At 35.6% G+C, this 26486-nt stretch overlaps 1 protein-coding gene across 1 annotated transcript in view; it reads left to right on the forward strand.

The window, feature by feature from the left end:
* The window catches only part of UHRF1BP1L (UHRF1 binding protein 1 like), a 109776-nt gene that overhangs the window by 48375 nt on the left and 34915 nt on the right, over positions 1 to 26486 (forward strand). Inside the window, 7 exon segments of the mRNA XM_021687358.1 lie at positions 1255 to 1338; positions 10019 to 10201; positions 10719 to 10837; positions 18696 to 18837; positions 22589 to 22782; positions 24432 to 25930; positions 26105 to 26280. Of these exon segments, the coding sequence (XP_021543033.1) occupies positions 1255 to 1338; positions 10019 to 10201; positions 10719 to 10837; positions 18696 to 18837; positions 22589 to 22782; positions 24432 to 25930; positions 26105 to 26280 (2397 nt within the window).

Here is a 26486-nt window from a genome sequence, read left to right on the forward strand (position 1 = left end):
GTTCTCAGACTGTGGTGAGCTTGAGGATCAAGCTGAGGATCTCTTTAAAACCGGGATATTTATATCTAACCATTCTACCTCAGACCTGATTCACAGTCTGTACATCTGTGAAAATTGTTGCTCTGTATTTTTAAAGCTGAAAGAGTAAATATTGAGACCGATCCCGGATAGCAGAAGTTACCCTGCCTTCATCAGATAAGGCAGCCAGATGTCACTGACTAGATAAAAGGGTGGACAAAAAGATGAAAGTTTGGAGTTTAGAGAAGGATTTGTTCTCTTTTCTTTTGTCCATCTTTGTGTCATTTGGTTTAAAGTTGGCATCTTCTGCTTTAGTTAGGTGAAAGGAAAATGGAAAAGTTAAAATAATCCAAAATAACAAAATGAGGGGTCAAGGTTAAGTAATAAGCAAAATAATAGAAAAAAAGTGTCTTTTAAGCTTTTTTTTACATTTTTACTCTTTATATTCCTTCATAGAACAAGCTGAATTATGTTATTTAAGGGGAAAACTCTACCAAAACATTTCCCTCATCATACAGATCTGTTCTAAAATCCAGAAAGGTCTGAAATGAATTATGTTCATTTGTACTTAGTTGTATCTTAATTTGTATTTTCCTTACTTCCAGTTGATTTATTCATGCTGTTTTAAAATTTGATTTTTATGTTGGAGTCACACTGAGTTGTGATCTACTTCTAATCTTCATATAGCTGTGTTAATTTGGACAACTTACCTAACCCAATAGGTTAAATTTCCCCTTCAGTAAGAGATAGGATGATATAATATAGAGGTTAATATTTCCTGGGTTCAAAACCAGCTCTATATTTCTTGGCTAGTATGACCTTGGTCTATTTAATTACCATCTTTGTGTCTCAGTTTACTTATCTAGAAAATGGGGATAATAATAATAGTAGTAGTAGTAGTAGTAGTAGTAGTATCTATCTCAGGGTTGTAAGGAAGAGCAAATGAGCAAGTATACTTAAAGTATTTAAAACAATGCTTGGCATATGTTTAGGGCTGTAAATATAAAAATTCTGCTCTTTTTGTATCCTCACCGTTTAGCTTGGTACCTTGCAAATGATAGGAGCTCAATAAACACTGATTAGATTGAATTGCATTTCCTGAAATCCTTAATGTATTATCTATGACAACAGAGAACAGTTAATCATTGCTTGGACTGTATGATAAATGAAGTGTTTCTGATACTTGCTTAACGTTTCTTTCTCTTTCTCTCAATTCCATTTTTTTTCTTTTTCCAGAGTCAAATAGACGTATTACTGGAGGGGCTATGCAACTGTCTTTTACACAGCTAACTATAGATTATTATCCTTATCACAAAGCAGGTATGTATAACAATTTCTTTAACAGACGTAAATCTTGCTTTAAAGTTACATAGACAGTTTATCTCATTTCCTTTTGTATTATTTGTTTTAATTTAATTCATTTCATTTTGTATTTATTTTATTTTGTTTTAATTTTTTTTTTTTTTAAAGATTTTATTTATTTATTTAACAGAGAGATAGCGAGAGCAGGAACACAAGCAGGGGGAGTGGGAGAGGGAGAAGCAGGCTTCCCGCCAAGCAGGGTGCCCGATGCGGGACTTGATCCCAGGACCCCGGGATCATGACCTGAGCCGAAGGCAGACGCTTAACGACTGAGCCACCCAGGCGCCCTATTTTGTTTTAATTTAATGTATGTTTATTTTTATTTTTTATTAATTCCAGTTAGGTAACATACAGTGTTACATTTGTTTCAGGTGTACAGTATAGTGATTCAACAATTGCATACATCACTCAGTACTTACCACAACACCTGCACTCTTCAGTTCCCATCACCTATTTCACCCAACCACCATCCACCCCCCTTCCATCAGTTTGTTCTCTATAACTAAGAGTATGTTTCTTAATTTGTCCCTCTTTTTTTTCCCCCTTTGCTCCTTTGTTTTGTTTCTTAAATACCACATGAGTAAAATCATATGGTATTTGTCTTTCTCTGATTGACTTATTTTGCTTAGCATTATACTCTCTAGCTCCATCCATGTCCTTGCAAATGACAAGATTTCATTCTTTTTGTGGCTGATAATATTCCATTGTAGATATATACCACATCTTTATCCATTCATCTATCTATGGACACTTGGGCTGCTCCCGTATCTTGGCTATTGTAAATAATGCTGTAATAAATTTAGGGGTGCATATATCCCTTTGAATTAGTGTTTTTGTATTCTTTGGGTAAATATCCAGTAGTGCAATTGCTGGATCATAGCGTAGTTCTATTTTTAACTTTTTGAGGAACCTCCATACTGTTTATCAGAGTGGCTGCACCAATTTAAATTCCCACCAATATTGCAAAGGATTCCCCTTTCTCCACATCCTCACCAACACCTGTTGTTTCTTGTGTTATTGATTTTAACGATTCTGACAGGTGTGAAGTGCTATCTCATTGTAGTTTTGATTTACATTTCCCAGATGATGAGTGATATTGAGCATCTTTTCATGTGTCTGTTGGCCATCTGGATGTCTTTGGAAAAATGTCTGTTCGTGTCTTCTGCCCATTTTTAATTGGATTATTTGGTTTTTGGGTGTTGAGTTGTATCAGTTCTTTATATATTTTAGATACTAATCCTTTATTGGATATGTCATTTGCAAATATCTTCTCCCATCCTGTAAGGTTGCCTTTTAGTTTTATTGATTGTTTTCTTTGCTGTGCAAAATTTTTTATTTTGATGTAATCCCAATAGTTTATTTTGCTTTTGTTTCCCTTGCATCAGGAGATATATCTAGAAAAAAATAGCTCTGGCTGATGTCAAAGAGGTTATTGCTTCTTCTCTTCTAGAATTTTTGTGGTTTCAGGTCTCACATTTAGGTCTTTAATCCATTTTGAATTATTTTTGTGTTTGGTATAAGAAAGTGGTCCAGTTTGTTTCCTTTGCATGTTGCTGTCCAGTTCTCTCAACACCATTTGTTTGAAGAGACTGTTCTTTTCCCACTGGATAGTTATTCCTCCTTTGTCAAAAATTAATTGACCATATACTTAATGGGTTTATTTCTGGGGGTTTTCTGTTCTCTTCTCTTGATCTATGTATCTGTTTTTGTGCCAGTACTATACTGTCTTGATGATTACAGCTTTGTAATATAACTTGAAGTCCAGAGTTGTGCTGCCTCCAGCTTTGCTTTTCTTTTTCAAGATTGCTTTGGCTATTCGAGGTCTTTTGTGGTTCCATACAAATTTTAGGATTGTTTGTTCTAGTTCTGGAAAAGAATACCTTTGGTATTTTGATAGGGATTACATTAAATGTGTAGGCTTTGGATAGTATAGACATTTTAACAATATTCTTCTAATCCATGAGCATGAAGTGTCTATTTCTTTGTGTCTTCTTCAATTTCTTTAATCAGCGTTTTATAGTTTTCAGAGTATAGTTCCTTTGTCTCTTTGGTTAGGTTTATTCCTAGGTATCTTATGGTTTTGGGGGCAATTGGAAATGGGCTTGATTCTTTGATTTCTCTTTCTGCTGCTTCATTATTGGTGTATAGAAATGCAACAGATTTCTATACATTGATATTTTATCCTGTGACTTTACTGAATTCATTTATCAGTTGTAGCAGTTTTTTGCTGGAGTCTTTCAGGTTTTCTATATATAGCATCATGTCATCTGCAAATAGTGGAGGTTTCACATCCCCCTTGCTGATTTGGATGCTCTTTATTTCTTCTTGTTGTCTGATTGTTGTGGCTAGGACTTGCAGTACAATGTTGAATAAAAGTAGTGGAAGTGAACATCCTTGTTTTGTTCCTGACCTTAGGGGAAAAGCTCTCAGTTTTTCCCCATTAAAGATGATGTTCACTGTGGGTTTTTCATATATGACCTTTGTTATGTTGAGGTGTGTTCCCTCCAAACCTACTTTGATGAGGGCTGTTATAATGAATGGATGTTGTACTTTGTCAGATGCTTTTTTTGCACCTGTTGAATGATCATATTCTTTCTCTTTTTGATGTGCTATATCACATTGATTGATTTGCAAATATTGAACCACTGTTGCAACCTAGGAATGAATCCCCACTTGTTCATGGTGAGTGATTTTTCTAATGTGTTGTTGAATTCCGTTTGCTAGTATTTTGTTGAGGATTTTTGCATCTATGTTCATCAGGGATATTAGGTTGTAGTTCTTTTATCAGTGGTATCTTTACCTGGTTTTGGTATCAAGGTAATGCTGGCCTCATAGAATGAATTTGGAAGTTTTCTTTCCTTTTCTATTTTTTTGGAATAGTTTGGAGAACAATAGGTATTAACCCCTCTTTAAATGTTTGGTAGAATTTGCCTGTGAAACCATCTGGTCCTGGGCTTTTGTTTGTTGGGAGTTTTTTGATTACTGATTGAGTTTCTTTGCTGCTTATCAGTCTGTTCAAACTTTCTTTTCCTGTTTCAGTTTTAGTAGTTTATATGTTTCTAGGAATTTATCCATTTTTTCTAGGTTGTCTAATTTGTTGGCATTTAGTGTTTCATAATAACCTCTTATAATTGTATTTCTGTGGTCTTGGTTGTTATTTCTCCTTGCTCATTTTTTATTTTATTGGAGTCCTGTTTCATTTCTTCTTTTTTTTTAGGATTTTATTTATTTGAGAGAGAGAGAATGGGAGAGAGAGAGCACAAGAGGGGGGAGGGTCAGAGGGAGAAGCAGACATCCTGTTGAGCATCTTTTTTTCTTTAAGTCTGGCTAGAGGTTTATCAATTTTATTTTATTTTTTTCAAAGAAACAGCTCCCCGGGCGCCTGGGTGGCTCAGTTGGTTAAGTGACTGCCTTCGGCTCAGGTCATGATCCTGGAGTCCCTGGATCGAGTCCCACATCGGGCTCCCTGCTCGGCAGGGAGTCTTCTTCTCCCTCTGACCCTCCTCCCTCTCATGCTCTCTGTCTCTCATTCTCTCTCTCTCAAAAAAAAAAAAAAAAAGTTTTAAAAAAAAGAAACAGCTCCTGGTTTCATTGATTTGTTCTATTGTTTTTTTTAGTTTCTCTGTAATTTATTTCTGCTCTAATCTTTATTATGTCCTTCTACTGGTTTGGGATTTTGTTTGTTTTCTTTTTCTAGCTCCTTTAGGTGTAAGGTTAGGTGGTGTATTTGAGATTTTTCTTGCTTCTTGAGGTAGGCCTCTTTGGCTATAAATTTCCCTCTTAGAACTGCTTTTGCTGCATCCCAAAGGTTTTGGACCATTATATCTTCATTTGTTTCCATTTACTCTTTTTATTTCTTCTTTTATTTTCTGGTCGACACATTCATTGTTTAGTAGCATGTTATTTAACCTCCATGTATTTGTGATCTTTCCAGATTTTTTCTTCTGGTTGACTTCTAGTTTCATAGTGTTGTGGTCAGAAAAGGTGCATGGTATGACTTCAACATTCTTGAATTTGTTGAGATTTATTTTGGAGAATATTCCATGTACACTTGAAAAGAATATGTATTCTGCTATTTTATGATGGAATGTTCTAAATGTATCTGTCAAATCCATCTGTTCCAGTTTGTCATTCAAAGCCATTGTTTTCTTAATTGATTTTCTGTTTAGATGATCTGTCCATTGATGTTTAAGTGGGATGTTAAAGTTTCCTACTATTATTACTATCAATTAGTTCCTTTATGTTTGTTATTAACTGTTTTATGTATTTGGGTCCTCCTGTGTTGGGTGCATAAATATTTACAATTGTTATATCTTCTTGTTGGATTGTCTCTTTGTGATTATATATTATCCTTCTTTGTCTCTTGTTACAGTGTTTGTTTTAAAGTCTGTTTTGCCTGATACAAGTATTGCTACTCCAGCTTTTTTTTGACATCCATTTGCATGATAAATGTTTCTCCATCCCCTCACTTTCAATCAGCCAGTGTCTTTAGGTATAAAATAAGTCTTCTGAAGGCAGCATATAGATGGGCCTTGTTCTTTTTATCTATTCTGCTATCCTGTGTCTTTTGATGGGAGCATTTAGTTCACATAAATTCAAAGTAATTATTGACAGATATGTATTCATTGTCATTTTATTATTTGTTTTGTGGTCATTTCTAAAGATTTTCTCTGATCTTTGTCTCTTTTTCATGGTTTGCTGATTTTCTTTAGTGATATATTTGGATTTCTTTCTCTTTATTCTTTGCATATTTATTAGTGGTTTTTGTTATGGTTACCATTAGGTTTGTATATAACCTTTTCTGCATATAGCAATCTGTATTAACTTTGATCCCATTGTTTACTTTTCTCCTCCCCACATTTTAGATCTATGTTTTTATATTTTACATTCTTTATTTTATGAGTTCCTTGATTGATTTTTTTACAGAAATATTCATTTTTACTGCTTTTGTGTTTCCTATCTTAATATTGTCACTTTTGGTCTCTCCTTTCCACTCACTGTCCCCTTTAATATGTCTTGCTGGACTGGTATAATGGTCATGAACTCCTTTCTTTTTTGTTTGTCTGGGAAACTCTTTATCTCTCCTTCTATTCGGAATGATAGCCTTGCTGGATAGAGTATTCTTTGGTGCAGATGTTCCTCATTCAGCACTTTGAATATATCATGCCGCTATCTTCTGGCTTGGAAAATTTCTGCTGAAAAATCCTCTCATAGCCTTACGGGTTTCCCCTTGTAAGTTACTGTCTTCTTTTGTCTTCCTGCTTTTAATTTTTTTTCTTTATCACTATATTTTGGCAATTAAAATATGTCTTGGTGTGCATCTGCTTTTGTTGATTTTGATGTTAGTTCTCTGTGCCTCCTGGATCTAGATCCTGGATCCTTTCCCAGGAAAGGAGACAGGTATCTAGGGAAATTTTTAGCTTTTCTTTCTTTCTTCTTTTGTTTCTTTGTTACTTTGTTTCTTTCTTTCTTTCAGGCAGCAAAGCAGAGTTTATTGAGCGATAGTAAAATTTATTAAATGATAAGAGTACAAAGCTCCCGAATTGGGAGGGGGACCCGAGAGTTGCCTTCTTTTATTTCTTCAAAGGAATTTTCTGCCTTCTTTTCTCTCTCTTCTTTTTCTGTGACTCCTATAGTACTATGTTTGATGTTATTATGTTTGATGGAATCACTGAGTTCCCTAAGTCTATTCTCATTTTGCATAATTCTTTTCTCTCTCTTTTGTTCAGCTTGATTACTTTCCATTAATCTGTCTTCTAGGTTACTAATTTGTTCCTCTGCCTCTTCCATCCTGCTGCTCATTCCACCAGGTGTGTTTCTCATTTCATTCATTGAGCCTTTTATCTTTGTTATGTCATTCCTTATCTCTGTGTTAAGGTTCTTGCTCATGTCTTCCACTCTCATCTCAAGTCCAATGAATATCCTTATAATCATTACTTTATATTCTGAATCAGTCATGTAACTTATATTTGTTTCACTTAGCTCTCAGGCTGTGCCCTTGTCCTGTTCTTTCACTTGAGATAAATTTCTCTGTCTTCTCATTTTGTCTAAGTCTCTGTGCCTATTTCTCTGTGTTAGGAAAATCAGCTATATCGCCTGTTCTTGAGGGTAATGGCCTTATGAAAAAGAGGTCCTGGAGTGCCCTGCTTTCTGGTGTTCCCTGTTCACCAGGTCCTGGTGCTTCTGGGAGTGCTCTGTTGTTGTTTCCTGGTTGCTTTATCTCTCAGGCCAGTTGTCTGCAGAGGCTCTCTTTGCCTGCAGAGGCTCTCTTTGCCTGTTGGCAGTGTTTTGTCCTTGGCCTGAATATGGAGCATTTTAGCTAGGTATGCTCTGGTCTGCTTGTGAATTGAGACCTGTTGCCACAACTGCTGGAACAGAGGCTCTTCAAAACTCCCATTTAGGGAGTTGCAGTGTGAGCAGGGATTTGGGCATGTCTTCTGGAGGAGTGGGGTCCACTGCACTGGGACTGAGGCAAGTGTGAGTGGGAGGGGCAGTTCCACTGGAGTGCGTGGAGCAAGGTTTGATGTAAGCAAGTTGGGTAGTGGATGTCCACACTAAGCTGATTCCTGCAGGTTACCCTGTGCTTATGCTGAGGGGCGGGGGAAGGAAATGGTGCTGGCCTGTTCTTTGTTCCCAAAGGGGTCTCTCCATGAATGCTTTCTCTCTGGGATGTGATCCAGGATGAGTGAATAACTTCCCTGGTGTATGCTTCAGGTGCTCTTCAGATTGCTGTTTCCATGCTACATGTTTGTGGGTTGTTTGTCTGCCTTCTTTACAAGAGCTGCTTCAGTGTCCTCCGAACTTTCCCACAGCCAGGCACGCTGACCTTCAGAACTCCAGGCTTTAAGCCTTGCTGATTGCTAGAAGTCATGAAATTCAGCTCCTTTTGCTTTCCAAGTCAGCTGCTTATGGGGATTCATTTTCCCCATGTGTTCCCCTGTGTGTTAGCTTGTCTTTAACCCTTCTCTGTGACTCTGGCTCCCTCCCCAACACAGTAGCCACGATCTGTTTCCCAAACCCTGTCACCGCACTTCCTACCTTCTTCATTGTGGCCTCTTCTCTACCTTTAGTGTGGCGTTCTGCCAGTCTTGAGGTCAATTTCTGGGTTTTTTAGGATGACTTGATAGTAATCTAATTGTATTCGTGGGTTAACGTGAGCCTGGAGTTCTACTCTACTGCCATCTTTCCTCTCTTTAATTTTTTAACGAAAAAAGAGACCAAGACGTTTGTTATTTTTTCCCCAGTAGTATCTTACCAAGAAGATACAAATGCCATAGAAAATATTTATGCATTTTATAGAGTTTTATGTAGATTATTAGAAAGTGTAATTGTTAGCATTTGTCAGTATTCTAAATAATTGATTTAAAACTTAAAATCAGAATGTGGAAGACATATTTTGTGCCATTTTATTTTGTTCATTGTAGCAAAAGTAAGTTATTAATATGTGTAGAATTTTAAAAGTTAGTATATTATTAGTATATTAAAAAATCAAGAAAGAATATAAAGTAAAAGGATAACAATGATTTTAAGATTCCTGAAACTTTTTTTTTAACTTTTCTATATTTTCTAAGTTTCATTAATAGACTTTTTGCACTTGATTTTAGCCAAAAACCTGAGAAGTAATACATAATATACTTTTGAATAGTTGAATATTGATAGGCTTTTTCTCCCAAATAATAAAAACAAAAGGTATATATATTTATGGCCAAATTAAGTAATTTGACCTTATGCCAATCTCTGCATTTTGGTAATGTGTGGCTTTTTTTTTAATTCACAAAAATAAGAAAAAACAAGTATAATGAATTTTCAGGACTTTAAGAAAGTGATAAAACTTTTCTGTTCATAAATTTCCATCTCCTACTCTTTGTTATTTCTGTATCTGTACCTGACAGAATTTAAAGGTTTTACTATTTGTTTTGATTTTTGTTGGAAGGCTTTGCTATATATTCTATTCTCCTAATTTGTAAGTTACTTACATATACATAAAGTATTTTTTAACTACAGAAATAATTCATATTTTGGGAGGTAAAACTCCTAGTCATTTTTCTTAACCCTTTTAAGTACATACTGCTTTTCTCAGTTTTTGCTACAGAGAAACTAATAATCCTGATTTTTTATTTTTCCTCCTGAAAAATCTGTATAAGTATAGATATATCTATATCTTTATGACTGATGTCTATCTTGAGATATTTTATTGGTTTCTTTAGTGTTCTAATAATCTTACCATTTTAAGGATAGGTTTTATTAGTCACTTTATAACAAATCTTTGAGGAAAGGACTTTTTTCTGTGGTAGTATTTTCTGGGGTTCTTTGTAATGGAAGTATACCAGGTTGTTGAGCATTCAGTGAAGGTTGACCAGGAGTACTGTTTATCATTGAAACTTTTGAGTGATGTTCTACCAATGGTGAGTCTTGATAGAAACCTTTTAGATAATTTGCTTTTGACATTCTTTCCCTGTATTCTAAATGTTTTGCTCACATTTTCCAGGCAGATTAAAAGCTCTTGTAGGTGAAGGCTGCTCTCTTGAGAAAGAGTCCCTTGGAAAATGAATAAATTTCATTAATTAGAAGCAGTGCTATAATAAGATAAATGAAAATTGTGCATTTTTCAATGAAATACCTGTCATTCATTTTACAGGGGATAGTTGTAATCATTGGATGTATTTTAGCGATGCAACTAAAACAAAAAATGGATGGGCCAATGAGTTGTTACATGAATTTGAGTGCAACGTTGAAATGCTTAAGCAGGCTGTAAAGGATCATAATGTAGGTTCACCTCCTAAATCCCCAACACATGCCTCTCCCCAGCACACACAAACAGGTATTTTACCTATAATAACATTATGGCATTCCTCTGGTATTAAGTGTCTGTGCCTGTGTTTGTGTGTGTGTGTGATCATAATATGATATTTTCTGTGGATAAGTATTATGTTTAATTAATATCTAAAAGTTCTGAACCTTATTCAGACCATAGGATTATGGACCAAAGCACTTTTTAAATTAATATGACTAATAAGCATAATATCCAGATAGAATATTTGAGACTGTTAAATAACTAAAGGTCTCTTTTTTTACCAAGAATTTCAGGTAAAAATTATTGTACAAGAATATCTTAAATGTGATGTAAGTATGACTCACGTTTAAGGAATAATCACACACAAAAAATAGGAATCATTGTGATAACCTACATCAGTTTATATATATTTTCACAGTTTATATTACCTTGTTTGACAAATTAAGTGTTCATGTATATTTCTAGTAGCTGTCTTAATAATAAAAAAGTGACTGTTATAAAAATAATGTCGCAATAAATTGAAAGGTTTTTTCATTTCCCACAGAGAAAGACTCAGCTCTGAAAGGGACTTCCAGAACACCTTCAGTATTATCTCAACAATCCAAAGCTAAGTTAATGTCTAGTTCTGTTGTGGTTAGACTTGCAGATTTCAATATATACCAGGTATGCTTTATTTTTTAATTAGATCTTCTGATAAACACCTTCTGCAAGCATCTCTTATAAACTCATGTCACCATTTTATTTAAAAATATCTTGACCAGGGGCACCTGGCTGGGTTAGTTGATCAAGTGTCCAACTCTTGATTTCAGCTCAGGTCTTGATCTCATGGTCATGAGTTCAAGCCTTGCATTGGGCTCCATTCTGGGTGTAGAGCCTACTTAAAAAGAAAAAAAAAAAACCAAAAACCCCACATCTTGACCAGTTTTATGAAATAGCTAAACTAGACAGGATAGAAAATGTCAATTCATTAATTTTTGTTTATATGGTTGCACAGAATTAACCAAACCGTGAGGTTAAGAGCATAGTCCTCCAGACTGCCAAATCTGCACAAGACTTCTGACACCAACTGCAAGTTCAGGAGTCTCCCCTAAACTACCTATGGATTCAAGAATTAGAATAACTCACAAAGAATTATGCAAGACTGTTGAATCACAGATCTGTACCTCTGAAACAATGCAATATATGTTAAGAAAAAAAAAAAAGAAGAAGATAGTAGGAGGGGAAGAATGAAGGGGGGGAAGTCGGAGGGGGAGACGAACCATGAGAGATGATGGACTCTGAGAAACAAACTGAGGGTTCTAGAGGGAGAGGGGGGTAGGAGGATGGGTTAGCCTGGTGATGGGTATTAAAGAGGGCATGTTCTGCATGGAGCACTGGGCGTTATGCACAAACAATGAATCATGGAACACTACATCAAAAACTAATGATGTAATGTGTGGTGATTAACATAACAATCAAAAAAGTAAAAAAAAAGAATAACTCACAGAACTCACTGAAAGAAATTATAGTAAGAAACACATTTATACTAAGAATTACATTTATTACAGGGAAAGGATATAAATTAGATTTAGCCATAGAGAGAGAAACTGAATTGGGCTGGGAGGGTTCCAGTTGTGAAACTTCCTGTCCTCAGGACATTTTAGCTTCCTGGCATGGGTGTGTAACAATATGCATTAAGTATTACCCTCGTAGGTGAACTCATTCTCTATGTAAATTAATACCAGGTTACCCAAAGCCCCGACCCTCTAAAGATTACTAAGACTATCAAGTCTGGCCAGCCCCCCTCTTAGTCATCATCATAAGCATAAACTATCAGTTCAATTTAGAATTACCTCCCAGCAGCAGGGATAAAGGCCAGACCTCTCTTAGAAGGCCAAATTCCTTATTACACAATGCTCTTAGTGGAAGAAACAAATCCTTTTTTTTTGTCTTATTGAACTACTAAGTGTTGCCTATTTTGTGAACATAACTTCATGGCTAAGATCTCTGTCCCATTTATATTGTTCAGGCTGTTATCATAAAACATGGTCTAATATTGCAATCCTTGAGACAAACAATAGAATATATAATATTCTTAAACGATTTCAGATATATGTTCTCATCTGTGAATTGTTGTGGTTTATTTTGATAAATAAATTTATTTTTATTTTACTCAGTGGTTTTCATCTGGGGCTGATTTTACCCCATGGGGACATTCGGCCATTTCTGGAAACAGTTTTGGTTGTCACAACCGGAGGGGATTGCTGCTGACAAATAGTGGGTAGAGACGAGTGATACTGCTAAATATTTTAACAAGGCACTGGGCATTGTCAGCAGTTGCCCACAACAAAGAATTATCTGGCCCAAAATGTCAATAGTGCCAATTTTGGGAAAACTCAGGTTTTTTTCTTATTATACAGTTGCTTCTTGTTTTACATTCTGTATCTGCTGCATCTTATTGGAAGCTAACTTTAAATTACAAGATGTAAATAAATACATATAAAATTGGGGAGGGGAATCACCCATAATCCGAAGTAGTTGAGGGTGAAATACAGTAAAGAAATCCCACACATACAAATAAAACAAATAAAAATAACCGGAAGAAAATAGAATGTTTATCCCAATTTGAATAACTTTTTTTCTGTTGAAGACAACAGGAAGTAAGTTATTATCTGTTAAAGTAAGTTGATACATTGAGTTGAAAAGGATTTGTTTCCATATATGCAGAGAAGAGCTTCTTAATTAGATAATGCAAAGAACTGACTTAAATTTATAAAGACTGTACTACTATTCAAAAGGTTTATAAGCAATTTAGCCAAGATGAAACATAAACTATTGAAAAACTATTCTACTTCATATGAGAAATATACATGTTTGTTAAATGAATGAAAAAAATTAACCTTGAGCTACATCGCAGGGTATATACTAAATAAGCACAAATAAATGAAATTGATAAAGCTATTGGTTGAACTTTGGGGAAATTATTATATACATTTTTATGTAAATTTGCTGTTTTGCAGGGGAGAGTGAAAAAGTGTAATAAGAACCTTAAAACTAATAGTCTTTTTAGAAAAAATAAGAGATGAAACTATTTGACAGAAGCATTTCTAGTTGTATTATTTTTAAGTTAATTTTATTGTAGTAAAATATGCATAACATAAAATTTACCATTTTAGACATTTTTTAAATTGAGGTATAATTGAGAGGAGGGAGGCAAGATAGTGAAAGAGTAGGGGACCTCATTTCATCTGGTGCCTTGAATTTAGCTAGATAACTATCAAATCATTCTGAACACCTATAAATTCAACCTGAGATGTAAGAAAAGAATTGCTGGAATTCTACAAATAGAAAAGCCACCACTGAGGGGATATATATCAGAAGATAAATGGCAGGGGGTTGGGGGGGAGTGGGAAGGAGGCTCCATCAGCCAGGTGCCAGAAAGTAATACAGCAGCGGAGTGCAAAATCAGAACTTTTAGAGGTCTGCTCCAGTGAGACATGTCCCTGCCTGAGAGGTGCTCAGGTGGCGAAGTGGGGCAGAATCCTAGATGGGACAGTATGGTCTCAGGATCCCCGGGGTCACAGAAAGAATGGGGGTGCCTGAGCTGGTAGAGTTCCCAAGCATTGGAGCAGGAAACTGGCTACAGTCAGCGAACCCCGGAATGGGCTCTCAGCTTGGTTTGCTATAAACCTTGAACAGCTGCTCAGTAGGGCGACCACTCTCCATGCCAGGGCCCTGCAAAGGGCAGAAACACGGCAACTCTCTTTCCCCCCAGAGGGGTGGCACAAGTGCACACTCGATCTGTCCACCACTTTCTGTGTAGGGGCCCTGCAAGCGACAAGCCCATTGCAACCCTCCTTTCCGGGAGGATCAGTGCAGGTGCACACCGCAGGAGTCTGCAGAGATGGGCGCACACAAAAGACTACTTTTCCCTGAGGGTTTACTAAAGAGAGGAGGCAATGATCATTGAGCTCCGGGCCTGGAGATCTGGGCACCGCCATTTTTATTTTCATCCTCTAAAGCGTCATGGAAAGCCTTCAGGGAGCAAAAGCCACATAGAGCAACCCAAAGCAGCTTAACACTGAGCCTGGCCCCCTGGGAAGAGGCGGTGCAACTCCACCCTGGCAAAGACACCTGAAAATCAACGCAGCAGGCCTCTCTACCAGAAGACCAGCTGGAACATCAGGCGAATACCAAGTTTACAGGAGCATACAGAACTGCAAAACTCCAGTGCTAGGGGAAAATAGTATATAGAATTTGAGGTTTCTACTCATGATTCTTTTATCTTTTGTATCTCATCTTTTAAAATTTTCCTTTTCAACTAGTTACTTATCAACTCTTTGTTTTTAAGTCTTTTTAACTTTCATTTTTACATTTACATTTTATAGATATATTCTTCATTTTTGACTTCCTTTCACTGTATTCAATTTTATTTTTGTAAAAAAAAAATATATATATATATATATATATGTTTTGCTTTCTTTACAATTTGGGATTTAGTGTCTTCTAACAAAAAGACCAAAATATACCCAGGACCAAGCGGGTCACCCTGTTTTGTCCACCTGGGAAATTATATTCTCACTTTTTTCCTTTTTTTTTTTTTTTTTAAGATTTTATTTATTTATTTGACAGAGAGTGAGATAGCGAGAGCAGGAACACAAGCAGGGGGAGTGGGAGAGGGAGAAGCAGGCTTCCCACAGAGCAGGGAGCCCGCTGCAGGGCTCGATCCCAGGACCCTGTGATCATGACCTGAGCCCAGACAGTTAACAACTGAGCCACCCAGGTGCCCCTTTTTCCCTTTTTCTTTCTGTTTTTGGTTTCTGACCTCTTTAGATTTGTCTAGTGTGTATTTCACTTGGGCCGTGGTTGATATTTTTGATTTTGTTATCTCATTCATTCATTCTTCTCTGGGCAAAATGACTAGGAGGAGGAATTCACAACAAAGGAAAGAATGAGAGGTAATACTCTCTGCCACGGATCTAATTGATATGGATATAAGTAAAATGTCAGACCTGGAATTCAGGATAATGATTATAAACTTAGTAGCTGTGCTTGAAAAAGTATAAAAGACACTAGAGAATCTCTTAGTGCAGAAATAAAATCCAATATTATGAACAACTATATGCCACCAAATTAGGCAATCTGGAAGAAATGGATGCATTCCTAGAGACATATAAACTACCAAACCTGCAACAGGAAGAAATAGAAAACCTAAACAGACCCATAGCCAGCAAGAAAATCTCCTGACAGACAAGAGTCCGGGACCAGATGGCTTTCCAGGGGAATTCTACCAAACATTTAAAGAAGAAGTAATACCTATTCTTCTGAAGCTGTTTCAAAAAATAGAAATGGAAGGAAAACTTCCCAACTCTTTCTGTGAGGCCAGCATCACCTTGATCCCAAAACCAGACAAAGACCCCACCAAAAAGGAGAATTACCTACCAGTATTCCTGATGAACATGGATGCCAAAATTCTCACCAACATACTAGCCAATACAATCCAACAGTACATTAAAAGGCTTCTTCACCACGACCAAGTGGGATTTATTCCTGGGCTGCAAGGGTGCTTCAACATCCGCAAATCAATCAATGTGATACATCACATTAATAAAAGAAAGGACAAGAACCATGTGATCCTCTCAATGGATGAGAAAAAGGATTTGACAAAGTACAACATCGTTTCTTGATTAAAACTCTTCACAGTGTAGGGATAGAGGGAACATATCTCAATATCAAAAAAAGTCATCTACAAAAAGCCCACAGCGAATATCATTCTCAATGGGAAAAAGCTGAGAGGCTTTTCCCCTAAGGTCAGGAAAACGGCAGGGATGTCCATTATCACCACTGTTGTTCAACATAGTACTAGAAGTCCTAGCCTCAGCAATCAGACAACAAAACAAAAAAAAGGCATTCATATTGGCAAAGAAGAAGTCAATCTCTCACTCTTCACAGATGACATGATACTCTGTGTGGAAAACCCAAAAGACTCCACCCCAAAATTGCTAGAACTCATACAGGAATTCAGCAAAGTGGCAGGATATAAAATCAATGCACAAAATCAGTTGCATTTTTATACAGTAACAGTGAGAAGAAAGAGAAATTAAGGAGTCAATTCCATTTACAGTTGCACCCCAAACCATAAGATACCTAGGAATAAATCTAACCAAAGAGGTAAAGGATCCATAATCTAAAAACTACAGAACACTTATGAAAGAAATTGAGGAAGACACAAAGTAGTGGAAAAACATTCCATGCTCATGGGTTGGAAGAAGAAATATTGTTAAAATGTTTATGCTACCCAGAGCAATGTACACATTCAATGCAATCCCTATTAAAATACCATAGACATTTTTCACAGAGCTGGAACAAATAATCCTAAAATTTGTATGGAGCCAGAAAAGACCCCAAATTGCCAAGGGGATGTTGAAAAAGAAAACCAAAGTTGGTGGCATCATGATGCTGGACTTCAAACTATATTACAAAACTGTAATCATCAAGATAGTATGGTACTGGCACAAAAAACAGACACATAGACTAATGGAACAGAATAGAGAACCCAGAAATGGACCCTCAACTCTATGGTCAACTGATTTTTGACAAAGCAGGAAAGAAGATCCAATGGAAAAGAACAGTCTCTTCAATAAATGATGCTGGGAAAATTGGATAGCCACATATAGAAGAATGAAATTGGACCATTCTGTTACACCACACACAAAGATAAACACAAAATGGATGAAAGACCTCAATATGAAACAGGAGTCCGTCAAAACCCTAGAGAACACAGAATCAATCTCTTTGACCTTGGCTGCAGCAACTTCTTGGTAGACACGTCTCCAAAAGCAAGGGAAACAAAAGCAAAAATGAACTGTTGGGACTTCATCAAGATAACAAGCTTTTACACAGCAAAGGAAAGTTGACAAAACCAAAAGAAAACTGACAGAATGGAGGAAGAGATTTGCAAATGACATATCAGATAAAGGGCTAGTATCCAAGATTTATAAAGAACTTACCAAATTCACCACCCAGAGAACAAATAATCCAGTCAAGAAATGGGTAGAAGACATAAACAGACATTGCTCCAAAGAAGACATCAAATGGCCAACAGACACATGAGAAAATGTTCCACATCACTGGGCATCAGGGAAATACAAATCAAAAATCACAATTAGATACCACCTGACACCAATCAGAATGGCTAAAATTAACAAGACAGGAAACAACAAATGTTGGCGAGGATGTGGAGAAAGGGGAACCTTCTTAATACTGTTGGTGGGAATACAAGCTGCTATAGCCACCCTGGAAAACAGTATAGAGGTTCCTCAAGAAGTTAAAAAGAGAGCTACCCTATGACCCAGCAATTGCACTACTAGGTATGTACCCCAAAGATACAAATGTAATGATCCGAAGGGGCACATGCACCCCAGTGTTCATAGCAGCAATGTCCACAATTGCCAAACTGTCAAAAGAGCCAAGATGTCCATCGGCAGATTAGTGGATAAAGAAGAGGTGGTGTATATATATACAATGGAATATTACTCAGCCATCAGAAAGGATGAATATTTACCATTTACATCGACGTAGATCGAACTGGAGGGTATTATGCTGAGGGAAATAAGTCAGTCAGAAAAAATTATCATATGGTTTCACTCACATGTGGAATATAAGAAATAGAGTAGAGGATCATAGAGGAAAGGAGGGAAAACTGAATGGTAAGTCATCAGAGAGGGAGACAAACCATGAGAGACTTTTAACTCTAGGAAACAAACTGGTGGTTGCTGGAAGGGACGTGGGTAGGGGGATGGGATATTAGGTGATGGGTATTAAGGAGGAGGGCACATCACGTGATGAGCACTGGGTGTTACATGCAACTGATGAATTATTGAACTCAACATATGAAACTAATGATGCACTATGTGTTGGCTAATCAAATTTAAATTTAAAAAATGAGGTGTAATTGGCATATAGCATTATATTAGTTTCAAGTGTACAACGTAATGTTTTGATAGCATTTCACTATTTTTAAGTGTCGCATTCATTGGCATTGTTTATTTACAGAGTTGTACAGCCATTACCATATCATCACCATTATCCATCTCCATAATTTTTTTATTATCCCAGCTTGAAACTCTGTATATAGCTATATTATTTTTCATAATGTTAAATTGTGATAAAGTATTACTATAAATACACACCAGGGAAGCAGTCTGTTCTTGTGGACCTGGATCTGTGTTCTGACTGTGCCATTTACTTATTTCTGTTATAGAAATATTCTGATATTTTATGGCTCAAAATAATAGGTTTGCAAGGACTATTGTAAAGAGTTGTTATGATAAGCCTTTAAAGAGGTTATAGTTTTCTGAATAGTTGATTGGTATTATTAAAAATAATTTAATGTGAGGTTAAATATATAATAACGTTTTCATTGGAAATTAATAAATTATTTGAAGTAGTTTTAGGAGTTTGAAGTGATGTTGATGTGGCATAAATTGTTTGGAAAGGGCTTTATTTGGTGTTACTTCAATATGCTTAATTATTTTTTCAGGTCTCTACAGCAGAACAATGTCGTTCTTCCCCCAAGAGTATGATTTCTTGCAATAAGAAATCCCTGTATCTTCCACAGGAAATGTCAGCTGTCTATATAGAATTCACAGAATATTACTACCCAGATGGAAAGGATTTTCCAAGTAAGAGAGTTTCCTGCTTTTTTATTACTTGTCCATTACTTGGGAAGTTGTTCTGTTTCTTCCTAAGTTTTTGAGTTTTATAAACAAAATTCATTGTTCACTTGTCATTGTACTTAGTATATAACTATAGTATAGTATTTTTTTTTAAAGATTTTATTTATTTGAGCGAGAGAGTGAAAGAGAGAGAACACAAGCAGGGAGAGTAGCAGAGGGAGAAGCAAACTCCATGCTGAGCAGGGAGCCTAACAAGGGGCTCGATCCAAGAACCCCAGGAACATGACCTGGGCCGAAGGCAGAGGCTTAACAGACTGAGCCACCCAGGTGCCTGTATAGTATAGCGTTTTTTAAATATTCTGATTATTCATGTTTTTTCTCTCACTAGCTTGTAGCGTCCTTTTTTTTTAAAATCTTTTTAAAAATTATTTTATTTATTTGAGAGAGTGAGAGAGAGGGATCGCATGAGGAGGGGGAGGGGCAGAGGGAGAGGAGAGGCATACTCCCCGCTGAGCAGGGAGCCTGAGGTGAGGCACCCAGAGATCATGACCTGAGCTGAAGGCAGACGCTTAACCAACTGAGCCACCCAGGTTGTAGCATCCATAATGTTGGGAATTATGTAGTAGTCATGCTTCATTTTATCCCTGAGGTTTGACTCATTTCTTTACTTAGTAGCTGTTTGTTGAATGAAAGAATTTATGAAAGTTAGGTTATTTATAGAATAAGGTCATTTTTTTCCCTTTAGTAAAGCCTATTTATATTTCAGTTATATAAAACTCTATATTTCATTGAAAAATTAATGAGTTATTCTTTTAGCTATAGAGAAATTTTTTTGCTGTTTTTTAATGCACAAACGTATACTTTGGACAACCTTTGGCCCTTGGCTTTAGTTAGAAACATTGAGTTACATGAATTTTTGTTTGTAAGGTATTTTGGGGTCCTAAGGTTAAAATAATTATACATTTGTGTTCTTTGAATGGTAAATTTCTATACTATTGTCTCAGTTCATCCAGGAGTTGTGCAAACTAAAATTTGCCTTTGTTTATGTGTACCTTTTTGTTTAACTGTCTAACCATTTAATTCTTGTTTGTGCCAAAGTTTTGGGATCTAATTCTCACCATCTTCATGGTTTTCAGTAGTCTTTTGTTATTTCTCATTTGTTTCTCTTTGCTACCTTCTTGACTAAAACAATGAGGAAATTAAGTTAAGACATTTGCTCAGCACCTTAGTAAAATGGCACAGCTGAAACTCAAGGGTGGGTCATCTGTATCAAAATTCGTTGTGTGTCTTCCCTCCAGTCCCCAGCTATATTACACGCCTTCCTAGGATATTTCCAACCATTTGTCTATAATTGGAGAATCCCATTGTTTCCAGCCTTCCGCACCTCTCACAAATCATTGTTTTCTTTAACTAATACATCACTGAACTAGTAATTCTTCAGAGTTAAGACTAGTTTCCAGGATTTCTGATTTCTAATCTAGGTTTATTTATTTCTATCAGTTTTGTTAACATGTGCCAAAGGAATATAATCTCATTTTACAATATATATATTTTTTCTGATAAAAATGTAAGATTCCTTCTCAGCAATTTAAACCCTAGCTCCATAGATACTTAGGGGTGGAATTGCTAGGTTACTTTTAACTGTGTTTAATTTAACTGTTCATTATCAAAAATTTCAAACATACATAAAAATAAAGAGGAGAGTGCATTGAATCCCCATGTACAAAGATCCATTTTCAGTCCTTACATTTCATCTCTTTGTTAAGCAACCCAACTTTAAAATAAATCACTTTTTAAATATTGTAAATGTAATATATATTATGGGTTATTTTTTTTTAAATGCCAAAAATAATTGCTCACAAGCCTACAATTTAGAGATGACTTCTGCTAAAACATAAGTGTATGAATTTGCTAGGGCTGTCATAACAAGTACCATAGGCTGGGTGATTCAAACAAAAGAAATGTATTTCCTCATAATTCTTGAGACTGTAAGTTCTAGATCAAGTGTCAGCAGGGTCGTTTCTTCAAAGACCTCTCCTTGGCTTGTAGATTTCTATCTTTTCATGGGGTCTTTCCTCTGTGTTTCCTAATAATGCCGATCATATTGGACTAGGGCCCACCCACATGAACTCATATTTACCATGATTGCCTCTTTAAAAGTTCTTTCTCCAAATACAGTCATATTCTGAGATACCCTGAGTTAGAACTTTATTAGCATATCAATTTTGAGGGGACATGGTTCAGACCATAACCATAAGCATAGTGTTCCTAGTCCTGTTTTTAATATATGTGTTTCTATTATATGTTTTATTTACATCCTGTCCTTTCCCCTTGATGATATGAGCATATTCCAGGTTTCTACAGGTTTATTTTAAATATCTTTAATAACTGTATAATCTCTTTCATAAGTAATCCTCTGTTAGATACTGTATAGACTTTTCTACTGCTTAGTACACCAGGTTTCTTTCTCTGTCCCAGATCTGCAGAGCCCGGGTTCTTCTTTCCTTCTGTACTGTAGTCTTGGGGACTGCATTTGCTCCCTAGTCCTCTCTGTAGCTGTCATCATCACAAAGTCTATAATTGAGAGGCCTTTCTTCCTTCCTTCTAGAGTGTGATGTGATCTCAGCATCTCGCTGCCTTTCTATTTTCAAATACAAGCACCTCCACATCCCAATTGGCTGTCTCTGTTGGACTTGAATTGCAATTTTTCTACCTCTGTGTCTGTCTTGAATAAAAACCTACAGACTTTTTATTACTTTTATTACTTTTTATTACTTTACACCATACACAAAATGTGGTTGGTGTTCAGTGAATCTTTGTTGAAAGAAAATGAATGAAGGAATGAATGAACAAACGAATGAATGAATGCCAAAAATGTCCTATTCAGGACATTATTATAATGCTGTCTCTTTATTGATATCCTATTCCTTGGGTTTATTTTCCTAAATTATTATTGTCGAAAAGTTCTAGATATGCATGCTATTTGCTTTACTAGAAGTAAATAGGTCTGAATGTTTAGAATAAAAGATTTTTTATAAATAAAAGATACTCTGAAAATAATAATGGCTTTTATGGTATAAACAAAAGGATTACAGGAAGTGATATGTACTATAATTGTGAATATTTGTTTAATATAAATTAGCACTAAAACATTTATCCAACTCCTGAGCATTCTAATATTTGGGGGGAGCTATGAAAAAGAGTATATTCCTTTTATTATTTACTAGATACTTGAGTTTTTACTTTGTACCAAGCACTATTCTAGGGTTAGGATTAAGTGGAGAATAAAAGTGTATGGCCTCTCAAGGAGATCTGCCTTGTTTACCACTTTCATAAGTCACTGTTCTCATATTTTAGAGGATTCGGATTGCATGCATGTAGTATAAGTCCTTACAGAAATATCTGATTAAGGACCACAACTGTGATGTGATACTTCATCAAGAAGGTAAGGTTTTTTGAAGTTTGCTTCTTGGTGACTATAACATTAGGAAAAGAGATCTAAATAGTACTTCCTATTCATACTGATAGTTTTAGATTAAGTAGTATATTTTCAGTTAGTGAAGCATAGAAAAATCTTGTTTTGTCTATCTAAAAGTGTTTGCTATCATCCACATGTCACTTTAATTTTGTAAATAAAATTTCAAAACCTTATTATCTTAATTTAAAAAGAATAAAAGTTGTTAAAAATGTTTTCTCTCAAGGGAGATTTAGACTATCTGTTCATTAAAAAATTTTTTCTAATTTTTTTTCTCCACAGTTCCATCTGCCAACCTTTATAGCCAACTGAATGCACTACAGTTTACTGTGGATGAAAGAAGTATTCTATGGTTAAATCAATTTCTGTTGGATTTAAAACAGAGTCTTAATCAATTTATGGCTGTATACAAGTTGAATGACCATTCAAAATCTGATGAGCATGTTGATATTCGAGTTGATGGCTTAATGCTAAAGGTACCGTATAAACAAGTGGCTGTAACAACAAAACCATATTTCTTTCCTTTTTTTATTAAAGATTTATTTATTTACTTGAGAGAGAGAGAGAGGTGGGGGCAGGGGCAGAGGGAGAGTCTCAAGCTGACGCTGCACTGGGTACAGAGCCCAGTGTGGGGCTCGATCTCATGACCCTGAGGTTAGGACCTGAGCTGAAACCAAGAGTTGGATGCTTAACCGACTGTGCCACCCAGGCGCCCCACAGAACTGTTTTTAGAGAAGTTAATAGCATTAGAATTTCTAGGATTTAAGATAGGTACTCAAATATAAATCAACTTTATTGTAATCTTAGTTTTGATTTTTAATTTAAAAAGCTTTAAGAGACTGTTTTCCCCCCTTCTTTCTAAATTAAATCAGTATTACTAAAAGTATTACTAAAAGCTTACTATACTCTAAGTATATAAGTGCTAAGTTTGGAAAAACTTTTATTTTATCACTGCTCATCCATTTGGAGGTAAGCAGAAATAAAATTTAAATTAGTCATTTTTTTTCCTACATCTTACCAGACCAGATAAAATTTTTCTTTCAAAAGTGGTAATTAATACAACAGAACTAGTAAGTTAGATCTGTGTTTAATTTTTCACAGTTACTCTGTTCCTGTTACTGATATCCAAAGATAATAGGAAGTTGATTTTTATTACAGCCAAGTAGTTGATAATCTGAATCCCATGCATATTTTAGGTCTAAAGGAGGGAAGTTTTTTTTTTTTAATAAAACAGCTACTATAGTGTAGTAAATAGAATAAGACTTGGACATGGATGAAAAATTTCAGTTTCTAGGTGTGTTGCTGGTACTCTAAGTTTCTATACCTTTAATTTCTTCTCTGTAAAATGAGGTTATGAATAAAACTCCTACATCACAAAAATGTTTTAAAGATTTTCTCAAAGATCTTACTATATTCAATATAAAAAGACACATTTTATAACAATTATTTTATTTTACAATTTTATTTACTATTATACTCTAAGACAGTTATGTAATGATCTTTACACTTTCTCAATATGTACAGTTTTAAAACCAGTCCCTTTGAACTCTTTGATGTGAATATTTTGAGGACTGAGGTTATTTCTGAAAAATTATTTTAGTAAATAGTTTGACCTGTCCTCTAAAGTTTTTCTTAATAGTTTTATCCCAGAAAAGTCATTCTAATGACATCTCTCCAGTCATTCCATTTACCCATCCAGTCATCCTCCAAATCTCTTGGATTTAAAATATCCTAAGAAAAAGTTCCTTTTTCCAAACTTACCACTTATATACTTAGGGTATAATAAGCTTTTAGTAATAACTGATTTAATTTAGTTTCATTTTGTTGTTGCTTGTTTTGTTTTGTGATATGTTGTATGCAAATATGCATATATATTATGTTCACTATTCATTATTTATGGTTTTTGTAAAGTTGTTTTTTTCTTAGTGGTTAATCAGTTAAGTCCCTTTTCCTTGGTTTAATAAAAATGTTTGGGGGAGAGAGTTGGTATTTTATGTCTGGGTAGGAAAGTAGTGTTCTGGGGGGAAACACCGAAAAGAAGTCCTGAGCTAAATTATGTTTCTGATTAGTTTATCTTCAGATGTATATGGATTTGTAAGTTAGATTAATGTTTTTTCTCTTGTAGTTTGTCATTCCTTCTGAAATGAAATCTGAATGTCATCAAGATCAACCACATGCAGTTTCTATTCAGAGTTCTGAAATGATTGCCACAAATACAAGGCATTGTCCAAACTGTCGACATTCTGATCTAGAAGCTTTGTTTCAAGACTTTAAAGATTGTGATTTTTTCAGTAAAGCATATACCAGCTTCCCCAAATCTGGTGACAATTTTAATCTTTTGCATCCAATCTTCCAGAGACATGCTCATGAACAAGATACTAAAATGCATGAAGTTTATAAAGGAAATATTACTCCCAAGTTGAATAAACACACTCTTAAAACTTCTGCTGCCACAGATGTTTGGGCTTTGTACTTTTCTCAATTTTGGATAGATTATGAAGGGACAAAGAGTGGGAAAGGGCGACCAATAAATTTTGTAGACTCTTTCCCTCTTTCCATCTGGATTTGCTTACCAACAAGGTATGCAGTGTCACAAAAAGAGCTACAGTCTTGTAATCAAGTATGTCTAAATACATCACGAAGTGAATCTAGTGATCTGACTGGCCGTCTCAAGCGGAAGAAGCTCTTGAAAGAGTATTACAGTACAGAATCTGAGCCCTTGACAAATGGTAGTCAGAAACCTTCAGATACATTTTTAAGATTTTCCTGTTCACCATCAGATGCAGATGTTCATGTCCTAGTTCACATTCATAAACATGTCAGTATGCAGATCAATCACTACCAGTATCTGCTCTTGCTTTTCCTCCATGAGTCACTTATTCTGCTTTTGGAGAACTTAAGGAAAGATGTAGAAGCTGTGACTGGCACTCCTGCTAGTCAGGCATCCATTTGTATTGGAATTTTACTTAAAAGTGCAGAAGTGGCTCTTTTGCTACATCCAGTGGATCAAGGAAATACTCTTAAGTCTCCTGTTGCTGAAAGCGTGAGCCCAACGGTTCCTGATGATTTGCCTACAGAAAATGGAGAATTTTTGTCTGCCAAAAGGAAACAAGATAGTAGTGGTATAAATCAAATTAGAAGCGTAACTGTTAATCTCATGTCAGACAACAGATCTATGAGTGTTGACCTGAGCCATGTGCCTTCGAAGGATCCTTTGCTTTTTAAATCAGCTAGTGATACAAATCTGCAAAAAGGTATTTCTTTTCTGGATTGTTTATCAGATAAAAATTTAGGGAAAATAAGTGAAGATGAAAGTAGTGGAATTGTCTGCAAAAGTGGATCAGGAGAAATTGGATCAGAAACAAGTGACAAAAAGGATTCATCTTATACGGATTCAATTAGTGTCTTAAACCACAGAGAAGATTCAAATTTGCTATCCTTTGATACTGATGGTAATCAAAACATACTTTCAAATAGTTTAAGTAGTAGAGGACATGAAACCATAGAGCCAGTCTTTAAAGCTGAAGATTTGCTTCCAGAAACAGCTTCACTCTCTGAGAACCTAGAAATCAATCAAGAAGAAGCACCGACAGTTAGAACACTTACATCTCAGTCATCTTTAAGGTAACAACATACTACTGGAATTTGGGGGGGGGTTTGGTTTTCTGTGCGTATGTTTGTGGTGGGGGCATATTTTGTTTTTGGACAGTAAACCTCATGACAAAATAAGGCATTGCTAGAGTTAACACATAGAAAAATAGGTTTAATGTGATGTTTTTCTAATAATTTTGTTAACAGTGGAAAGCCTAAGGAACGTATCCTGCCCAGTCTGGCTCCACTCTGTGTTTCTTCTAAGAACATGAAGAGAAGCTCCTCACAGACCTCACTGGATACCATTTCACTTGACAGTATGATACTGGAAGAACAGTTGTTAGAAAGTGATGGAAGTGATACTCATATATTTTTGGAAAAAGGTAAATTCATATTAAATATTCAAATCTTAGAAGTGATGTTTAAGTATTTTTAGTTTTATTCAATAATAAATTATAGCCCCCAAAAGACTTATTTTATTTACACACATACATACCTGTATAATACAAAGAGCATTGTACCTAACTTTCTAATGGTTCTTCTGTTGCTTTTTTATGGCCACATACAGCAATTACTTGTATATAGTCAT

This window comes from Neomonachus schauinslandi, chromosome 5 (genome assembly GCF_002201575.2).
Source record: "Neomonachus schauinslandi chromosome 5, ASM220157v2, whole genome shotgun sequence".
NCBI lineage: Eukaryota > Metazoa > Chordata > Mammalia > Carnivora > Phocidae > Neomonachus > Neomonachus schauinslandi.